The sequence below is a fragment of the Electrophorus electricus genome, chromosome 15 (genome assembly GCF_013358815.1).
Source record: "Electrophorus electricus isolate fEleEle1 chromosome 15, fEleEle1.pri, whole genome shotgun sequence".
NCBI classification, from domain to species: domain Eukaryota; kingdom Metazoa; phylum Chordata; class Actinopteri; order Gymnotiformes; family Gymnotidae; genus Electrophorus; species Electrophorus electricus.
This window is the reverse complement of record NC_049549.1, coordinates 10,186,717-10,206,716: the sequence shown is the minus strand read 5'-3', so window position 1 is coordinate 10,206,716 and position 20,000 is coordinate 10,186,717. Positions and strand designations below refer to the sequence as shown.

At 44.7% G+C, this 20,000-nt stretch overlaps 1 protein-coding gene across 4 annotated transcripts in view; it reads right to left on the bottom strand.

Annotated features, from left to right (window-relative positions):
• nyap2a (neuronal tyrosine-phosphorylated phosphoinositide-3-kinase adaptor 2a) overlaps nucleotides 1-20,000 on the bottom strand; it is a 37,195-nt gene that overhangs the window by 187 nt on the left and 17,008 nt on the right. For all 4 annotated transcript variants that reach the window (XM_035534487.1, XM_035534486.1, XM_035534488.1 and 1 more), the window contains 5 exons: nucleotides 19,310-19,620; nucleotides 12,445-13,653; nucleotides 6,104-6,271; nucleotides 5,408-5,529; nucleotides 1-3,233 (listed from right to left, as the gene is read on the bottom strand). The exon at nucleotides 1-3,233 is cut by the window's left edge and continues 187 nt beyond it. In XM_035534487.1, the coding sequence (XP_035390380.1) occupies nucleotides 3,003-3,233; nucleotides 5,408-5,529; nucleotides 6,104-6,271; nucleotides 12,445-13,653; nucleotides 19,310-19,620 (2,041 nt within the window). In that variant the 3' untranslated portion in view covers nucleotides 1-3,002. The remainder of the gene's footprint in view (nucleotides 3,234-5,407; nucleotides 5,530-6,103; nucleotides 6,272-12,444; nucleotides 13,654-19,309; nucleotides 19,621-20,000) is intronic.

Below are 20,000 nucleotides of genomic sequence, written 5' to 3'. Positions count from 1 at the left end.
GTAAGTGAGATTGGATGGTTATTAGCGTGTTACAAAATCAGAACATTACAGTTCTCTCTTTTACCTTCATCTCAACCCACTGCAAAGCTCATTTTGGTGTTTTATTGTTTGTGAGAGAATACAATCAATTGAAACAACACATTTTGTTACTCACAAATAGTGTGCTTGCTGTGATTAAAAAAAAATCCAAGTAACTTTTTTTTTTTCTGCGAGAAACTGCGTAGTAAGTGTGGTAAGTGCACCGTGTTTATGCGTAGTAAATGTACCGTATAAGAAATTGTTGTTTCATATGTTCATACTGGCAGATAAAGTTACTAGTCAAGTGGACCATGAGAGGCTGTTTTCACATCAAAGAACTGCCATTCCAGAATCACTGTTGTGTTTTAGGATTCGGATGAGCTGGATTCTAGAATGGATGTCAGTTAGAATTAGAGTTCCTCTAGGAATTCTGTTACCATGGCAGCACTGCTTTCTCCAGACTTCATCACAGCCTCATTCCAGTGCCTTTCAGTATCCGGGTGGCATTTCCTGTCCGAGACAGTCTGAGCTAAGCGGATTCAATTCTCCGAGCCGCCTTCACCCGTCACAGGCCGATGTTTCTGGCCTGGCCGGAACGTTCTGGAACGCGGTGCAGCGGAATGTCTCTCGCGCTTCCCCCCGGCATGCCACCCGCCCGAGCATGGGGCGCTCACCCGCGAAAGAGAGCTGAGCTGAAGGTGGGCAGAGCATGGGACCTGGGGTCCTGTGGGGTCCCCTGCTGTCACTCAAGGTCTGAATCCTCACAGCAACTGTTCACAAGTAGCCCACAGATGGTAGAGTGTCGTATTAAACTCGCTCTTCGAGTTAATGGCTGCCTTTAAACACAGCAGTACTCAGTATTTGGGAAACTGGCCACTGTAGCACTAATGGCGCAGATGCCGACGCTGTACCGCCCTCTGTTGGTGAAGAATATTACTACACCGCACGGGTGACCAGCAGGCCACAGCCATCTTGCATTTCATCTTGATTTGTTCTTTATAAAGGATATTGTTGTACCCTTGTTTGCTAGTTTTCCACACCAATGTGTCTAGTGGTGTTGTGTGTTCATTCCTCTTTGTCTCCCTCTGACTCTATTTGTCAATTCACACAATTAACCTTTAACTCAATAATCTCACCCTTTTGTGGCTGCCATTTTCACAGTGAACCCAGGTCTCCAAGGCAACGCTTTTTGCATGGATGTCAGCTCTATGACTGAGTGTGGGTTTTTTTGTGTGTGTGTGTATGGGTGTGTGTGTGTGTGAGAGAGAGAGAGAGAGAGAGAGAGAGAGAGAGAGAGAGAGAGAGAGAATGTGTCTTTACAGGACAGAGAACAGGGTTAAGTGGAGTACCTTGCTTAAAGGGGAGGGGCTTTGTCACACCTGAGCAATCACCAATCAGACATTTAACCTGACATCACAAAGTCTTTCCCTCAGAAGTGCAAAGAGCCATCAGTGAGCACTATAGCATGATGTGATTGGTGGTTTAGAAGTTTGCGAAAGTGCCGCCTTTATTAATGGCCACGTAAAAACATTGGTCCCCCTGATGACTGACCACCAAGTCAGCCAATTAATGTTTGTTAAATTACTCTGAAAGCCAATAAGTATTGGTTAAACGTCACGACCGCCTCATCAATGCAGACTCACTATTTCCACCTATCTGTGAAAGGAAAAAAAAAAAAACATAATTCTGTACATCACGAAGGACAACTGACATCCACACTGTAATATTCTACTCAATTAGTCAGACCAGTCCAGTCATTCAGTATTCACACTGAATCACTTTAATTCTGTATCATATTAATCTGAAGCACTTCAATCCAAAGTTCACTCTGTCAAGGCATGCGGGTCATGTAAGTATATATCCCTTTGCCTTGTCTGATTCCTGCTATATTTGCCATTAGGCGAGTGTTTAAAGTCATGATTCCGGTTCGTATCCATTATCCAGAAATATGGCTCTTCTGTACTGATTGTTGTAAACGTGGTGCAGATGGAGGTAAACCTGCCTGTCAATGATCTAGAAGGTTCTGTGTTTTAGTGCATGCTCTTTGTGTTAACTGCAGTAAGTCATGCTGATTCTTTTTCTATAAATACTACTACCATGTAAACCTGTTGAGTTTGTAGAATTGTCCACCAGAAAGGCTACAGTAACACACACACACACACACCCTTAGAGATTAATCTGTCTACTTAAGATGACTGAGCATTCTGGGATCTACTGGGACTGTTGAATATGAACATGAATATGAACCCACCCGGTGGCTTTTTTTTTCTTCATTTACTGTGTTGCTGTAGTCCTTATGGTGGGGGCACGCAAGAAAACATTAGAACAGCACCAAAGGTAGCAGGTCCTATCGTGGTGGATGGCAGCCTCTGTGTTCTGAAGAGAGCTCAGCACCTCAAACGACAATCCACTTATCTTAACGATCCAATTCAACATCCAAGTTCAAGATGCCAAAATAGATTCCTTTTCTTAAAATAGTGCTTTTGATAAATCACCATATGAAAAAAACAACATCTGACATTCCCTTAACACATGTATAAAACCTGTGGCATATTCATTGAAATTCTCTCACATAATTCATTATTATATTGTATATATTTTTTTCCTCACCAACACAGATGAGTGTTGATTTAAGAAAGCAACAAATGAAGAAAAAGAAAAGAAACTATCGTTTTGAGAAGACGAATATCATCTCATGGCTAAACTCACTTAAGAGAGTTAACTATATAAAATCCTTAATTACACTAATTGTATTTAATATTATGACAATTTTCGATATAAAAATATTAATTATAAACAGTGATAAGAAAACAAGGAGATTGAATCCCTCAGATTTAATTTGATTTGCTACAGAAGTTCGCCTCTCTTCCTTTCGTCCCTATTGTCTGTCGGCCACAGTGTGACCACGCCTCCTCTTACTCTGTGTTCAGCACATGTACGTTTGCATGTCTCGTGACTGTAGGCTGGGGCACCTGGTCCTCCTCTTAGATAGCCGTGTCCCAGAAGATGGTGGTCTGGGCGGAGTAGGGCGGGGGGCCGTATTTCTTGCCCCCGTTGGTCTTCTTCCAGCTGGGGAGGATAGGCATGCTCTCCTGCTTGCAGAGAGCCTTCTCCGCAGGTCTGTGCCGTGCTTTGATCTCCTTGCACAGGTGTCGCTTCTTCTCGATCATCTCCATCATGGTGTTGTCTCCACATGCCCATGGCAGTGGGAGCATCTGGGGGTGGGGGTAAGAGAATGTTGGTGCTGTCTTGACCTTCATCCTGCTACCATAGTGGTAGCACACAGGACTGACGTGGTCCTGTCTCACCTGTGGGACCAGGCTAGGCTGGGCGTGTGGTGGAGTTAGGCTTCCAGAACCGGAACCGAGTATCACATGGAATGTGTCACTTTGTGACACCGCTCAGACAGGATAATGACTTTCCTATTATCGAAGTCCAAACCCTGACGGAGGTCTGAATATTGTTAAGTCTAACAATAAGGTCTAAACTATCAGGAAAGTTTGAACATTTTCAAATCTAAACTCTAAATGATGTCAGGTCTAAAGTCTAAACACTATAAAGTCTATAAAGTGCAATACACACAACTGGACCAATCTCAATCCCACATGGGCCTGAAAAGTGCCCTGGAATCATTTATTTATTCGACATTTTGTAATTCTTACAAATGTTATTCTAGAGAACACTTTAAATCAATGTGTTGTTTGCCAGTGTTAACGCTGACCAAGAGTAAGACAGAATAAAGCTCCGAACTTTATTTCTAGCCTCGGTTCAACTCTTGGGAAGTCTAAGCAATGCAGACAACATCTGATACACATTCATACACTCAAACACATGATCATTTAAGAATGAGAATGTCTGGTAATCATGCACACTTTAAAGTGGAAACAAATAAGAGCAGTATACTGAGACAAACAAGCAACCCCCCACACACACAGACACACACACACACACAAACACTCTCAAAAAATTGTGCTTTTGAGGGAGGAAGCAGCAGACAGACACACATGAAAGACAGCAGAGGCAGAAGAGGAGAGTCTGGGAGTTTGACTTGGCTTTATTTTTTACTTTCATTTGGGTTAGTTGGTTTAATCAAAGTTCATTTAGATTCATCTGGATTTTTATATGGTTAGTATTGAATAGTTTTACAGTCACACACATAGATTAAGCTTAGTGAATAAGTAATGTATAATGTGTGTGTGTGTGTGTGTGTGTGTCTGTCTGTAGGTGTGTGTGTGTGTGTGTGTGTGTGTGTGTGTGTGTGTGTGTGTGTGTATAACCGTCTGACTCCCCAGTCTCAATGACTCTGCACTTGGACACATAGGAAAAAAACAGTGTTCAAAAAGTAACACACACAGGCAAATCCAGAGAGGTCACTGACATCCAGGCTGTAAATTTACATGCACACATCAAACAATACACAGAAATGTGTTTGTAAATGTACTGAAAGTTGAATCCACCCATTTCAGTACAAGAGTACTGTAAGAATTATGGAGTTCTCCTGGAGTCAGTCTTGGCATAAACGTAAAACATCAGATAATTTTCATGAATGCAAACTTTACAAAAACGGTACAAAACACGGCTGCCTGAGAATCCGTAGAGATGTTTGGCAGTGTTTTAACGTGCAGCTTGCTTGAAATGGCAGATTAAACATTAGTCAAGCTATCCATTGCGAATGTGATAAAATTTTGCTGTACAATCAGTGTGTAATCCCTGTAAGACCGGGTCTGGTAGACCTAAGGCTATGTCTGAGCAGATTACAGAACACAATCCACAATCTACAGATCCTTCAACAATGGCTTCCTCTGAGAGAATGCGCAGTCACAGGGGAGATGTCACACTTCATTAGCAAAGTGTTACTGCTCCCAGCCTCTCGGAATCGACTAGGCGTGTTTACGTTTGTTGTTTGATGTTTGTATATAAGTAAAAAGATTTGCATCCGACGTTATTGGGGGTAAGATACAGGAGAGAAGGAAAAGACTGGGTCCAGAGCAGGGCTGTCTGCTTTGGTTAGAAAGGCCAGGATGAAGTAGACGTCTGGACGGCTGGTACGGTCAGCCATGCCATGCGTAGACATAGTCAGTATAGCCCCGAAAGGAGGCAGCTCTGATCTGGACCACATGGAAACACCCACGCAGGAATCGGACGGATCCTGCGTGAGTTCTGACCCACACCGAACACATGCAATGCCGCACATCAGAGTTGCGCAGACAACAGCAACCAGGACAGTGTGGATGCACAGCCAAGAGGTCAGAGTTCATGAGGTCACACGGAGGCAGACATACAGTAGAGACGCAGGTCGACTGACAGGCTGATGAACAGACACGGAGGCGGGGCAGAGCTCAGCAAACATGCATGCTGTCTCTCACTCCGAAGAGTAAGGGGGCGATACCTGGCATGGGCTCCCACCCTGATTGGCTGAGGGGTCAGGGGCGTGTCTTTGGGGGGTTCCTACAGGGGAGGGGACTCCTGACGTCGAGGCAGAACGGCCGAGTTTACAGGCGGCTTTGGGTTCTGTTGTGGAGAGCGGAGAGAGAGAGAGAGAGAGAGAGAGAGAGAGAGAGAGGAGAGAGAGAGAGAGAGAGAGAGAGAGAGGAGAGAGAGAGAGAGAGAGAGAGAGAGAGTTGCAGAGATAGGACAGAGATATGATATAGGTTGTCTCACACTAACACATTCATGCGATGTTAATGTGTTGATACACATCCTGTTCCAGTAGGGGGAGCTGTAGCACACTCAGTTGCTGAAGCGTGCCACTCTCTTTTCATGCAGCTTGTCTGCATCCATGTCATATTACCCTTAGTCCTTTTGAGCTTCAGTGTATAGTGAAGTGTACATCCTTTTAATAAAGTGTTACTTAATCCAAAGGGTAATATCGTAATGAGCCATATCATTCTTAATAAAGAAGTAATAAGTAATATAACACTGTGGAAATAAGGATTCATTAATGGGGCTGGATGAGGTGCATTTATTCACTAGTGTGATGGTCATCAGTATCAGCTGTCAGGAATAAAATAAAGGATTTGTAGCACCAATCAAACTACAAACCTGCTAAGTAAAACAACAGTCTAGCCATGGCTGTTTTCCTTACCTGTGGCTCCTCCCCCAAGCATGGTGGTTGGGCTGACAGAGGAGCGGCCCATCCTAGTGGGCGTGGCAGACTGTCCTGAAGGCGTGTCCCACTCCTGCGCTTTTGGGGAGGAGCTGCGCAGATTTCGATCCTTGCAGTCAGTGCTGTGGCTCCTGACCTTGCTATCAACTACACACGCACGCACGCACGCAGAGACATTATATACACATTTATTATCCCACCTTCATCAGTACTAACACAACATTGCATTAAATGCAGTCATGGTAGTAAAATCTGAAACAGAACTGAAGAGAGAGAGAGAGAGAGGGAGAGGGAGAGAGAGAGTGCAGGAATTGTACATTGTACATTGTGTATATAATCATAATATACATATATTGTACATACATTGTTAATATATTTTTGTACATACATAGAATATATATATTTATCTGCATATATATATATTTCTCTATGCACCCCTGTTTCTCTTCCTCAGTTTGGACAGAGCACTCTCCACCATTTCACTGCGAGTTATACTGTGTATGACTATGTATGTGACGAATAAACCCAACTTGAACTTGAACTTGAACGGGAGATGGAGGGTATTACATCCTGTTAAAAGGTGACGGAACCCAAAGGCAGAGCAAGTGAACTCCTCCTCCTCCCCTCCCCTCTTCCTCCTCCTCCTCCCCTCCCCTCTTCCTCCTCCTCCTCCCCTCCCCTCTTCCTCCTCTTCTCCCCTGCTCCTCCTCCTCTCCATCCCCCTTTCTTCCTCTCTCTCTCCCTCAAATACATTTAACTGCTGAATTCACTGTTACTTTCCATCCGAACTGCAGCAACTCTACACACACACACACACACACACACACACACACACACACACAGAGAGAGAGAGAGAGAGAGAGAACATTGCTGACGGTACCAGAGTATTGGTCAGGTAGGCTAGAATGGGAGCTGAGTCAGAGAAGGAGTGGGTGTGAAGACCAGGGTTGGGAGGTGTAGACATGGACGTTTATATAGCAGCTCTCCCTGGAGAAGGTATGCTATGTCCTTGTCATTTTAGCTTATATGTGTATTTGTACAATTGGTACGATGATATTTCTGCAGTATTCAGACTGCATGCAAGTACGCCAACACAGAGTACTCTAGGTCACCTAAAACACATGGTGACACTGTAGGGCCAGTAACCAGTAACAACCAAAACGGGACACAACTTCATAAAGGGCAAATTTACCTCATCACACAGGTATTTCATTACACCATGTATCGATTCATAATGTCAAATCGTCAAAATCATGTTTTGAGTTTTCAAATTTCAACTCAAATTTCTAAAATACATTTTTGGAAATTAGCCACTAAATTAATATCAGTTGTCTGCACAGATGCAAAAGCAGACACAGAATTACAGTGTATGGAAATGCGCTGCTAAACATTACTGCCCACACTAGTATGTGAACACATCATGCCTTTATTATCTGACTGTGACCAACAAACCAGAGATCTAATTCTCGATTAATCTACTGAATATCAAGTTAATACGTAAACTGTGGTCAGTGGTTTCAACCCCAGTGCTTGTCCTCATCCATCCTTTCACACACACACCCCTCTCTCCCTCTCCCTCCCTCATTCATTCTCTCTCTCTCTCTCACTCTCTCTGGGGGTCTATCAGTGATCACATTCATCATGTCCTTTATTCACTCTGAGGGCAATAAGGAAATTACTTTAGTAGCAGATGAAAGCTTTTCAATTATTTCGGCTGACAAGAGAATGTGTGTGTGTGTGTGTGTGTGTGTGTGTGTGTGTGTGTGTGTGTGTGTGTGTGTGTGTGTGTGTGTGTGTGTGTGTGTGTGTGTGTTTATGACAGTATGGGCCCTGTGTGACACAGTGTATGCATAAAATTCCTATTGTTAGAATAAAATCACCGATGTTGGTCTAGTATGAAGCACCTTCGGCCTGGACTGTCCATGTCTGCTCTGGTCCATGAGTGAATCACTCTCCGCTCCTCTGTTCTCCTCATGCAGTGCTCATGATCGGCTAACCTCCGACTGCTCCCAACAAACTCTTATCACCCTTCTTACTTTCACACACATGCACACATATACGCACACGCTCTCACACACACGCACGCACACACACACACCCATACACAAACATGCACACACACACACACACACCCTATTTCCCCTCTCTAAATCACTTACCTCTTTCTCTGTAAATATTTTTTAAAGTAACAATAAGCAATGACAGAATCTGCTCAGACATCTGAGCCTATAATATTTCTCCCAGTAAATATACTTGAGTTATTCCCAACATCTAATGATGGTACAGCAGTACACTTGCTTGTGCTTAGAATTCACCTCAAAGCACGCATGAATGCAAGTTTACTTACACTTACACACACGCACCCACGCACCCATGCACACACACACAGGTCTCTGGGCATGTCTGCGGAGGTTCCATTAGCTTGGGCTTTCCCGCTCCATTACTTTCCATTTAATTAGCTCCCTCTGCCATTAGCAGCAGGCGCTAACGCTAACTCTGTCGAAAATTTATCATCTCTGCTCTGTAATGAAACTACAGACTGTCAGCAAGGTCCCAGCATAGAATGCTTAAATGCTAATGTGTGTGTGTGTGTGTGTGTGAAGTGTTATGTGATTTTGACGTGTACACACTTTGAGCTGAACAGTTTTTTTCTATCCAATCAGCAGCCAACTTTAGATCCTCAGTCAGAGATTAAAGCCAAGCTATGCCCAACACCACCAAGCACTCAAAGCAACACACACACACACACACACACACACACACACACACACACACACACACACACACACACACACACACACACACACACTGCCATAACTAAGACAGATAGCAAAGGTAGAGTAAGACATGACCTTTGGTACTTCAGTGCTTTGGCTGTGTAGTTTGAGAAAGATTAACAGTGACTGGGGCTGTGGTACCTCTGTACTGACTAATGACATTCAGTATAATCCATCTGTATCAAACAACCCAGGGCCTAAAGTCTTTAGTCTATGAACCTACCTGAGTTTACTGGCACCAACTGGTTCTGAGGTGAGTCAGTGAAACCACTGCTATTCAAAACAATATATCCAATGATGTCATAAAGGAAAACTTGGAGAACTATCATAACCTAATAGAGCCTGAACTGTAAAACTATCAGACCATGAACATGTAGGTGCTTTTGGTCTTCCACTGTTCCATTTCTCCAAAATTCTTAGGATGTCTTTGGCCCCTGGTCCTTTAGGTGGCCCCTGGTCCTTTAGGTGGCCCCTGGTCCTCTGGGCTGTCCACTTAATTAACACCCCTGCCATCAGTTTCTGTAGTCACACTACCACAGTCTTTCCTTGTAGCATATAATGTTAATGTTATAATGTTCCACCTCCGATTTGCCATGCTAAGAATTAAATACTATAGCAAGGCATTAGGGAGAAGCAATACTATTAGCATAATGCTAATTTAACATTTGAATATGTAAAAAATACCTAATACCTTTATTCAAACTGTCACAAAACCTTTAACTATTTGAACTTTTTAAACATTCAGATTTCTAATCAAATAATGACTTTTCATTATATAAACCAAGAATGTATGCATATTTTCAGGCTATGACATACTGGTACTGCAGTCCATCAGGGGATTACCAGACTGGCCTAATAGTCAGAGCTGAGGGAACCAGAACATCAGCCTATACAGCAGAACTACAGCCTTTAAGACAGCTACTTGCCTAACAGTCAGAGCTGAGGGAACCAGAACCCCAGCCTATACAGCAGAACTACAGCCTTTAAGACAGCTACTTGCCTAACAGTCAGAGCTGAGGGAACCAGAACCCCAGCCTATACAGCAGAACTACAGCCTTTAAGACAGCTACTTGCCTAACAGTCAGAGCTGAGGGAACCAGAACCCCAGCCTACACCAGAACTGCAGCTTCTAAGGCAGTGGGCAAAATTAGACACATACTGAGGCTTACAGGGCATGAAATAATGGATTTTTGCACACTATGTAAGTCACTAAATGCCATGTAGGTTGATTAGAGCAAAGTGACTATCTGTGCATAACAGATGCAATAAGGCCAATTTCAAGTGAAACATTAGAAAGGAAAAATACTGTTAATGTATAGGAGGAGCTAGAGCGCAGAGACCACAGGTTCCCGTTTGAAGTATGAAGAAGAGATGATGCTACAGTTATGAAATGCATTTTTGCTTATTTTCAGACGTTGTCAGTTTAATGTTTTTTGTCATTTTAGTGACTTGCTCCTTAAGTTGTTTGGGCAAGCTGACACACATTGCATTACACAGAATAGTGCTTAGCCCAGTTAGAGATCTTTGTAAGGTGGATCTGTCAGATCAGGGAAATTACACAAAAATATTTGTTGTGGTTTCTGTGAATGGGACTGAATACTGCTGGTGTGTAAATTGTGTCATATTGATCTGTTGTCATTGATTTTACACATAAAGTGGTGATCAGGTGATGCTGTGGTGCCGTCAGGGTCAGTTTGATTCTCTGTCTCTGACTCTCTCTCTCAAACACACACACACACACACACACACACACACACACACACACACACACACACACACACACACACACACACACACACACATATATATAAGCTCTCTGTTCCAACTGTCACTTTTTAGTGAGGTCTGTTGTGGCGTGGAAGTTTTCTATTCATAGCAATTTAGCTGCACTGACATAGACATCTAATAGCCTCCAACAGACCACACACATGAGCTCATGCGTGAACAAGTTTGCATTTCTGCACAGCACACACATGTAGCAAGGTCTCTCTCTCTCTCTCTCTCTCTCTCTCTCTCTCTCTCTCTCTCTCTCTCACACACACACACACACACACACACATTAATCTTGCATCCTCCATGCTCCATCAGGCACCAGTCCTGACTCATAAAACCTTAGAAGACAAACTGACAATGCTTATATGTATATCTGTGTGTGTGTGCTTGTGTGTGTGCACGCATGTGTTTGTGTGTGTGCGCGCACGTGCACGCGTGTGTGTGTGCGCGTGTGCACTTGTCTGTATACACTTTTTATATCTTTGGTAGATCGGGCGTGGAGGGTTAAATTGTTTGTGACTGATTGATGTGTGTATTCATGTGTGTACACATTTACTATGTCACTGAAAATGAAAGACTAATGTGTCACTCTGGTGTGTGTGTGTGTGTGATATAAACCAAAAGGACTGGACCAGCTCTCTCTGCAAACCACAACTCCTCATCATTCTGAGTGCAAGAGCCAAAACTGAAGCTCAGTTTTCACTTAATTAAGAAGCTACTAAGTTGAAGAGCTCAAGTAGCAATGCTGCGGTCAGTTTCACATAATTTTCTGCCTCTCAGTTTGTAGGCTGATCACTGAATGGACACACACCATGGACATACATACATATATATATATATATATATATATATGTGTGTGTGTGGGGGGGGGGTGTAGAAAAGGATATCAATAAATATTCTTTGCAACACCATTTTCAATAATGCAATGGGGTTTATGATTTATCAGCATTTTTTAAAACCTGAGAACGACATCTTTTGTCTTGCTTAAATGTAATTTACTGGATTACAGCCTACTTTATCAATAGCCAACAAGAAAACAAGTGAACTATAAAAGCTAGATTTGAGATCTGAATCAGTTTCTGAATAAACAAAGACCGTGCACTCAAACCCCACTGGAGCTTTAAATATCATTTAAAGCACCAGCACTAATAAACTGTGTCTGGCAGAATACGCCACCCTGGCAACAATCCAGAAGAGGCCATAAACATGTCATTGATGGTTCTCACCTTAAATGTGATCAAGATAAAAACACCAACAAACCTAAAAATTCGAATTGTACATCCTTCATCTTCACTCCTAAAATGTTTCTGTGACATTCACCTATGGCTTCCTATGTCTGTGGAGTACACATAAGAGGTGACGTACAGGCTAAACTCCCGTGTTCATTCCTCAGCGTCAGGGTACGGAGAAATGAAGTCAGAAAAAAGTTTGCTGACTGTCAGAATCAGGCAGCGGCTCTGGCCACAGGGGGAACAGCACAGTCTCCCGGTCTCAGCAAGCATTCCAAAAGAAGAAAATGTCGTCGTTGTGGCAATTTTCTGAGCAATCGTTCAAGAATAAGCTTATTGATCTCACTGTGGAAACCTATGATAAACAATGGGATGAATTTGAATTGAGGCTATCGATAACACTGCAGGGTACTGACAACAAGCTGTTTGTGAAAAAAAAACAAAAAAAAACAAAACCACAACAACTGATGGCCCAGTATCAGCCTACAAAGAAAGGCCCATCAAGCCGTGTTAGCAACACGATGAAACATCTGTAACTCACTATCGCAGAGCTCCTTGTTCTTGCGGCTGCCGGACCCTTTTCTCAGTGCGTTCTTTCCGGAGCTGAGCAGGTTGTTGAGCTCGTCCAGCGGGCTTGTGGGCGTGCGACTGCCGCGGCCCCCCGACCCCGAGCCGGAGCCGGCTGACCCCGCCGAGGCGGTGGAGACGTTCTGCATGGAGCCGCCGTGCACGCCAGAGGAGATGGAGAGGCTCCGGCCATCACGCGTACCCTGCGGGCCTCCGGAGGTGCTGCGTGGGATGGTGCCCGTTAGCAGGGCGTCGTAAGGGGGTGGACGCTTCAGGCTGAGCGGGGTCAGCGCGCGGCCCATGCTGACCGGGGAGGGGCAAGCCGAGTGGCTGCGGGGGTAACCGTGGGCTGCCGCCGCGCCCCCACTCTTATATAGTGCCGACGGCAGGGGAGGAGCCGAGGATCGGCCTGACACCGTGATCGTCTGGGCGGACGACGGGTCTTTGCCGTCTGACGACTTCTTGTGGTGGTGGTGGTAGTGGTGGTGGTGGTGGTGGTGGTGGTGATGGGCGTGGTGGCCCGAAGGCTGCTGCGCTGGCAAAGGCTGCCCGGGGTCACCCGCTGTCGGGGACGAGCCGGGTTTGCCATAGCCCACGTTCTCCAGCATGGGGAGTTTAGTGACCTCTAGTGGAGTAAGGGGGGACTCGTCCGAATTTGGGGAACACTGAGCAGGTGCTGGAGGGAACACCAGCAGGGGGGGGCGGTGAGTCAGCAGGTTAGGAAAGGGTGCGGGGATGTCACAGAGCGAGCCACGAGGGGTCGAGGGCCGTGTTAGTTCTACATCAGGAATATGCATGGGGCAGGGCTCCCAGCGTGAGTGGTCAGTGGGCGGGGCAATTTCTTCATAGGTGGGGTATTTCATCTCCTCGTATACGCTCTCCCCCTGGTCGCCCTCGTCGTCAGCATTGCCCCCGGTGATGTGGCTAAAATCGCGCAGAATGTTCCCCACCATCTCGATGTACACAGGCTCCGCCTCCTCGTCAGTGTCCAGGGCGGGGCTTTGATTCTGAGACACAGACTTCTTCTTCTGCCTCCGTGGCAGAGAGGCAGACTTAAACTTCATGCCGTGGCTGTGGATGTAGGACTCGTCGAAGGAGGTGCTAAGCTGAGTGTTGGGGTTGCGCTTTGGTTTTGGTGGAGGCATGCGCCGATACTCCTCACTGCACGGCCGGCTCTGGGACCCTAAGAACAACAAACACATTTTACTTGATGCAGTGGCACTTTTATTTCCTTGAAGGGTTTTTCATTTCATTCTTTAGATTAACTTTAGTCTTTTGTTTAAATCAATCATTTTTAACTTCATTTAAATTGTTTTTATAACATATTTTCTTTTTATTTCTATATCTTCCTGAGGAAGCAGATCTTTGGATGTAACAAGCTTTATCAAGCCAGAATCCCACAGAAAGCTATTTAACATCATTAAGGTCATCTTACCGAGAAGACAGAGGACTCTAATGGTTCTACCTACATCTTCTACATAGATGTATATGTGCTACTACTGAAATACGCACAATACAAATGTTACACTTCGACATTCCATGTCCATTTCCTCTATAACCATTCTATGAGTTCTGAGTGCTAATGAAAGACATCTTCTCACCTCACCCAGGTGCCAAGACTACAAGAAGTATGACAGTAGGCCTTCCCTTAGACCCCCATTTCAAGGTGATCCCTTCACCCTCAAATGGGTGCAAGGGGACTTGCAATAGTAATGTGTATGCCACAAGACAGTGTATTTGCAGGCTGCGGCTGTGCATGGTGAGTTATAAATGACTGCGTATATCTTCTAGCTGTGCCATTACTATACTATTTTAATTAGCATTTTGAAATCTTGTAGCCAGTTAGCTTTCTTTCTGTGGCCTGATTGGAAATGGTAATATTCCAGTGTGTTATCAGTCAGCAGGGTTCCAATTTGTTAAATCACATTCACCCTTTGCTAGATGCTCTTATTTCGAGCCACTTAAATATTTAATAAGTGTAAGAGTACATGCGCTTCCAGGGAGATGAACCCATGGCCGTGGTAGTACTAGCATCTCCTCTACCTGTGATAACTGGTGAGCTACAGAAGCAGAAACACTGTCCTCCACCACTAGGGCACAGTGAGCGCTAGGCAAGGTTGGTGACTTGTACTTTGGACGTATTTTGAAGACTTTTGCTTAACTGACTCATGACTAAGCTTGTTACGTAAGACTCATGACATTTAAGTGTGCTGAAATAACGGCTGAATAAAGTTTTGTTTTTTTTTTTGTATGTATGCTAGCAACCGGACAGATTGTGTTAGCTGAGGGCTAGCTAATAAATACATTTTCTAGTAAGTTTGATATAATTTTAAGCTTTTGTACATGCGCCATTGTCCTAGTGCCATTTTCTTAGCTAAATGTATTTGCAAACCAGCGTAAATTTAACATTAGGTTTCAGGCACCGTTCCATGTCTTTGCAATTGAGAATGCATGTTAGTTTGTGTGACTAGCAATGTCACAAATTTTGTTGTTCAAGTGACTTCATACTCGAAATTTTATTCAGAGGCACGATTCAGTCTCATGCCCCAGAGACACAAGACTTGATTCAGACAATCCATTACTCGTGAACATCTCTGGTGCTAGCACCAGGAACCAGTGTGTTAGCTGAGTGCTAGCAGCAGGACAGACTGAGCTAGCTGAGTGCTAGCAGCAGGACAGAATGTGTTAGCTGAGTGCTAGCAGCAGGACAGAATGTGTTAGCTGAGTGCTAGCAGCAGGACAGAATGTGCTAGCTGAGTGCTAGCAGCAGGACAGAATGTGTTAGCTGAGTGCTAGCAGCAGGACAGAATGTGTTAGCTGAGTGCTAGCAGCAGGACAGAATGTGCTAGCAGCAGGACAGAATGTGTTAGCTGAGTGCTAGCAGCAGGACACAGCATATTAGATGTTAGCAGCTGTGCTGTCTGCTCCATAGAGCAGCAGTGGATTTAATCGGAGTGCCATCAAGGATGTTTTATTATTTATTATCTATTACCTAAGAACTTCACAACTGTGTTATGACTGTGTGTGCGTGTGTGTGTGAGTGATGAAAATTAATGTGGTGTGTGCTCAAGTATAAGAAAATAACTAATAGGACCCTCTGATGATTTTAAGCTAGAATGAACATTCTGCTGGTGATTAATTAAGCATAATTAATTCATTAGCTAAGCTGGTATTCGTAAGAAATAAGACAAAAGTGCTATCGTGTGTGTGTGTGTGTGTGTGTGTGTGTGTGTGTGTGTGTGTGTGTGTGTGTGTGTGTGTGCCTGATCATGTGAAAGACAGAAAAACAGTTGATGATACCATTTAATATAGATTTTATTTTCTGACCCTATAAATAAGGAAGGGAGCCTTTGTACAGTACTAGACACACACACACATACACACACAAATGTATGCACACAGACACGCACACACAAATGCACACAAATACAAAAACACACACACACACACACAGATCAAGGAAAAGGTCTTAGCTGAGCTAGCTGTGCTGGATGGGTTTTTTCGTAAAATAAGAATTTGAAATATGACACATTCTGGGGAATGTGCAAGTGTGACACATTGTTAAAAACCCAGTCATGATTCTTCTCTGTATTTCACACACACACACACAAAGTGCACATAAAAGTAATAGAGAAAGAGGAGCCGGGTAGAAAACTAGGCCACTTTAACTTCATGAATGAACTCAGCTCTGATTACTCAGCTGGAAAGCACACACAGCGCTTACTTCCTCTTGGGTTTTCACTCGCGTGCTCTCTGGTTCCTCTCATCTCTACATGCATCAACCTACATGCTCACAGCCAAGGGCACCCTGACCCACCTCTCTCTTCCGCTGCAGGCAGGGGACCATCTAAGCGTGTGCCAACTTCTCTTCCGTACTAGTCATGGTTACTGTGATGGCATGGAATGTATCTGAGGTTCTAATCTCCAGCTGAGGCTGTGCCATTATATCATCTCTCTCTCTCTCCCTCTCTCTCTGTTTGTATGTGTGATATGTAAATTGCATGGATCCACGTAAGTTGGGTGATGGTAGAGCTCAGTGACACAGATTAAAGTAGACATGATGACATGTTCTAACTAATCCCTGAGAGAGAGAGAGAGAGAGAGAGAGAGAGAGAGAGAGAGAGAGAGAGATTGGGGGCTGCAGTGCCCCACCCTTTCAATCTGACAGAATGAGGACGAAGTATCCTGTAGTCTCAGCTCTTAACACAACACACACACACACACACACACACACCAAAAAAAAGCCAAAAAAAAACATGCCTAAATGTTCTATCCCTCACACCATGTCCCTCAGCTCTAGGCATCTATGTCTGTTTGCCCCTGGTCTGTGCTGTACGTTGTGTGAGTTTGATGACGGTGGCGGGGTGGGGGAAGCAGGCACTATGTTCCCAAAGAGAGTAGGTAAGACTCTCTGTGTCTCTCTCCTTCTCTCTTTTACCCCTTCTCTCCAGAAACATGGTGCTCTTTGTCTGTTTATTTTATTTCTCGGGGTGCCTTTGGGCAACTGTCTTTGCTTTTGTGACGTAGCTAGATAACTGGTGTTGTTGTGTTTCTGTATATTTGTGTGTGTGTGTGTGTGTGTGTGTGTGTGTGTGTGTGGTGTCAACAACTAATTCCTAGAAAGACTTATTGTTGTGACAACATGTTCCAATTCTTATCATTTTTCATAGAAATTTGCCTTATCCATTGAATTTTCTTTTCCTGGATAGAAAGATTCTGCCCTATCATACACCTGCACAGATCTGATGGGGCAGAATTACAGCCTTCTTCATTGTGTGGTGTGGTGTGGTGCCTACAACCAACCTCAACACCACCCCAACAACTCCTTAGTGGAACCATAGCAAACTCACAACAGCTGAGTTCATGTTGTCTAGGTCAGGTTCTAGCTTTTGTGAGAACGAGGAGAGAAGCTGGAGAAAGAGAGGGATGGGGAGGAGTGATGGAGCAGAGAAGTGGAAAGAGGAAAGGCAGAGGAAAAGAGAGTGGAAGAGAGATGAGAGGAATGTGAGAAAATGAAGGGAAGAGGCTAAGGATGACGTGGGAGGGTGACGAGGGGGAGGGGTGAGAAAGTGAAATAACACCCAGTGAAGAGATAGAAGATAAGACTGGCCAGAAGAGAGATGGAGGGAGAGAAGGAGAGAGAGATGGAGGGATTTTCAGTTGTTGGATCTTCCTTAAGAGGGATGTCACCCTCAATGCCAGCAAACCCCAAAGGCACACATCGCTGGCAGATTCTCCCTCTCTCTCTCTCTCTCTCTCTCTCTCTCTCTCTCTCTCTCTCTCTCTCTCTCGCTTTCTCTCTCTCTCTCTCTCTCTCTCGCTTTCTCTCTCGCTCGCTCGCTCCCCCTCCCACTCACTCTCTAGCTCTTTCTGTCTGTCTTGCCCCCCCCCCCCCCCCTGCACACACACACACACAAACACACCCACAATGCCATGGTGCAAAGACTCATAAATAATCTCTCCATAAAGGTCATTTTGTGTGCTAAAAAAAACAAACCTGTCCTTGTTTAATTAATTTGAATTAAAATCGGAACCTGCTGTTTATCTGCTTCTAACAGCACAAGGCACTAAATGAGGGCAAGACATTTAATGCAGGGCATTTTTGTAATCAACATTTAGTTGCAGGTTAGTGCAGTATACCACAGTATTTCTGTGTTTAAGAACAGCAGTTAAATAATATGTAAAAGAAGCATAGGTTAGATCTGTAGCATACACAGTGCTGGTGCCAATGAGCAATCAATGGTGGATTCAATGTGCAATATGGCTAAATACACTTTCTGCCATTTGGGCCAGTAGGCTTATCGAGCCTATATTGGGTTATTAGGTATATACAGTTTTGAACTAGAGTACGTGTGTGTGTGTGTGTGTGTGTGTGTGTGTGTGTGTGTGTGTGTGTGTGTGTGTGTGTATACGCGCGTGTGTGTGTGTGTGTGTCTGTGCAGGAATTTGAGAAAATGTGAGTGAAGTGCGTTAAAAAGCTTCTCCCTCTGAATGGAGTCCAGTGAAGCATTAATGCAGTGTAGCACTCAACAGAGCCACACAAACCACTTCCAGCAGCCTGTGACTGTGTGTGCGTGTGTGTGTGTGTGTGTGTGTTCAGCCGTGCTGATCCGTGACTTTATAGTTGAGATGTTTTTTGTGAACCATCATCTGTGTTCAGTTGACATTCCATTTGAATCTGTGAGCACCAGTACGGGACCCTGGCCCACACTGTTACCCATGGCAATGGTAGCCTTCATTCATGAAAACACTGTGGTCAGTAGGGGACCAATTAAAGTCTCCTGAGAGATCAGGGTGACCAGTCAGAAGAGGACAAAGGACTGATGTCACGTTCTCCTTTGAAAGACTTTTCAGTTGAAGTAGAGTTTTCATTATCCAACATATAGAATCTAAAGAGGCAAGATTTAGAAGAGACAGGAGAGAGTGAGAGAGAGAGAGGGAGAGAGAGAGTGAGAGAGAGAGAGTGAGGGAGAGAGAGAGAGTGAGAGAGAGAGAGAGAGAGAGAGTGAGAGGGAGAGAGAGAGAGAGGGAGACTGTCTATGATGTTGACATATTTAGTCCAGACAGAGGAAAAACAGAGAAAGAGAGAGGACAGAGAAGTGTGGTTGTACTCTATATGTCCAAATATACACACTCGCAGTCGACTGTAAAATATACTTGTATTGCTACTTGTGAGCAAATAGCACTGACATATAGTAGCTTTGAACTCAAACCCAGTACGACATTCATGCTGCATAGTCTTTATACTGCACAAAACCGTGGAGGAATGTTATAGAATTCACTACATACTTGTGCATGCTTAAAAAGACTTTGAACACGTTACACGCGTTCCCACTCACCGTCACGCTTGTCCGGCTCCTTTGACCCCTTCCCAGGGCCGAGGGCCACATTGACCGTCTCGGATGACGTGCTGAGTTTGGTGTTGGGGTCCCGTTTAGGCTTGGGCGGGGGCTGCTTGCGAAGGGTGGGGCTGCCCCCCTCTTCCTCGGCTCCTCCCACCGAGTGCAGCGACTGAGAACGCACAGCAAAGCCCTGCCCACACGGCGCTGCCAGGCGGTCCTGTGGAGCCGGCATCGTCATGGAGCCCATGCGGAAGTGTTTGCTGGCGTATGGCCCGCCCTCGGCCACACCCACCACATCCTCCTCGATCCTACAGAGACACACATGCCAAGACATCCGGGTCAGTATCGATGGCCCCCTTCCTTTTTTATTTTCCCTCGTCAGAACGCCCTGCTCAGTAGTCGTGACAGGCTGGCCATGAGTGCTAAGAAACGTGTGCTAAAATGTTTCCCATCGAACGTTCAGAATCCTGTTCCTGCCGTGTTCTACAGTGGCTGGAATATAAGATTGCAGCAGACTACAAGTGAAGCTAGCCTGTGTTCCATCCATCCATCCATCCATCCTTTCACTTACACAGCCACCCCTGCCTTGCCGTCATTGAATAATACAATTCTGAGCTTTTTGCCTGCATCTGAAGGGCATTTCTTTACTGAGTGTCCCATCAGAAATGTAGTTAGGTTCATCTTTAGT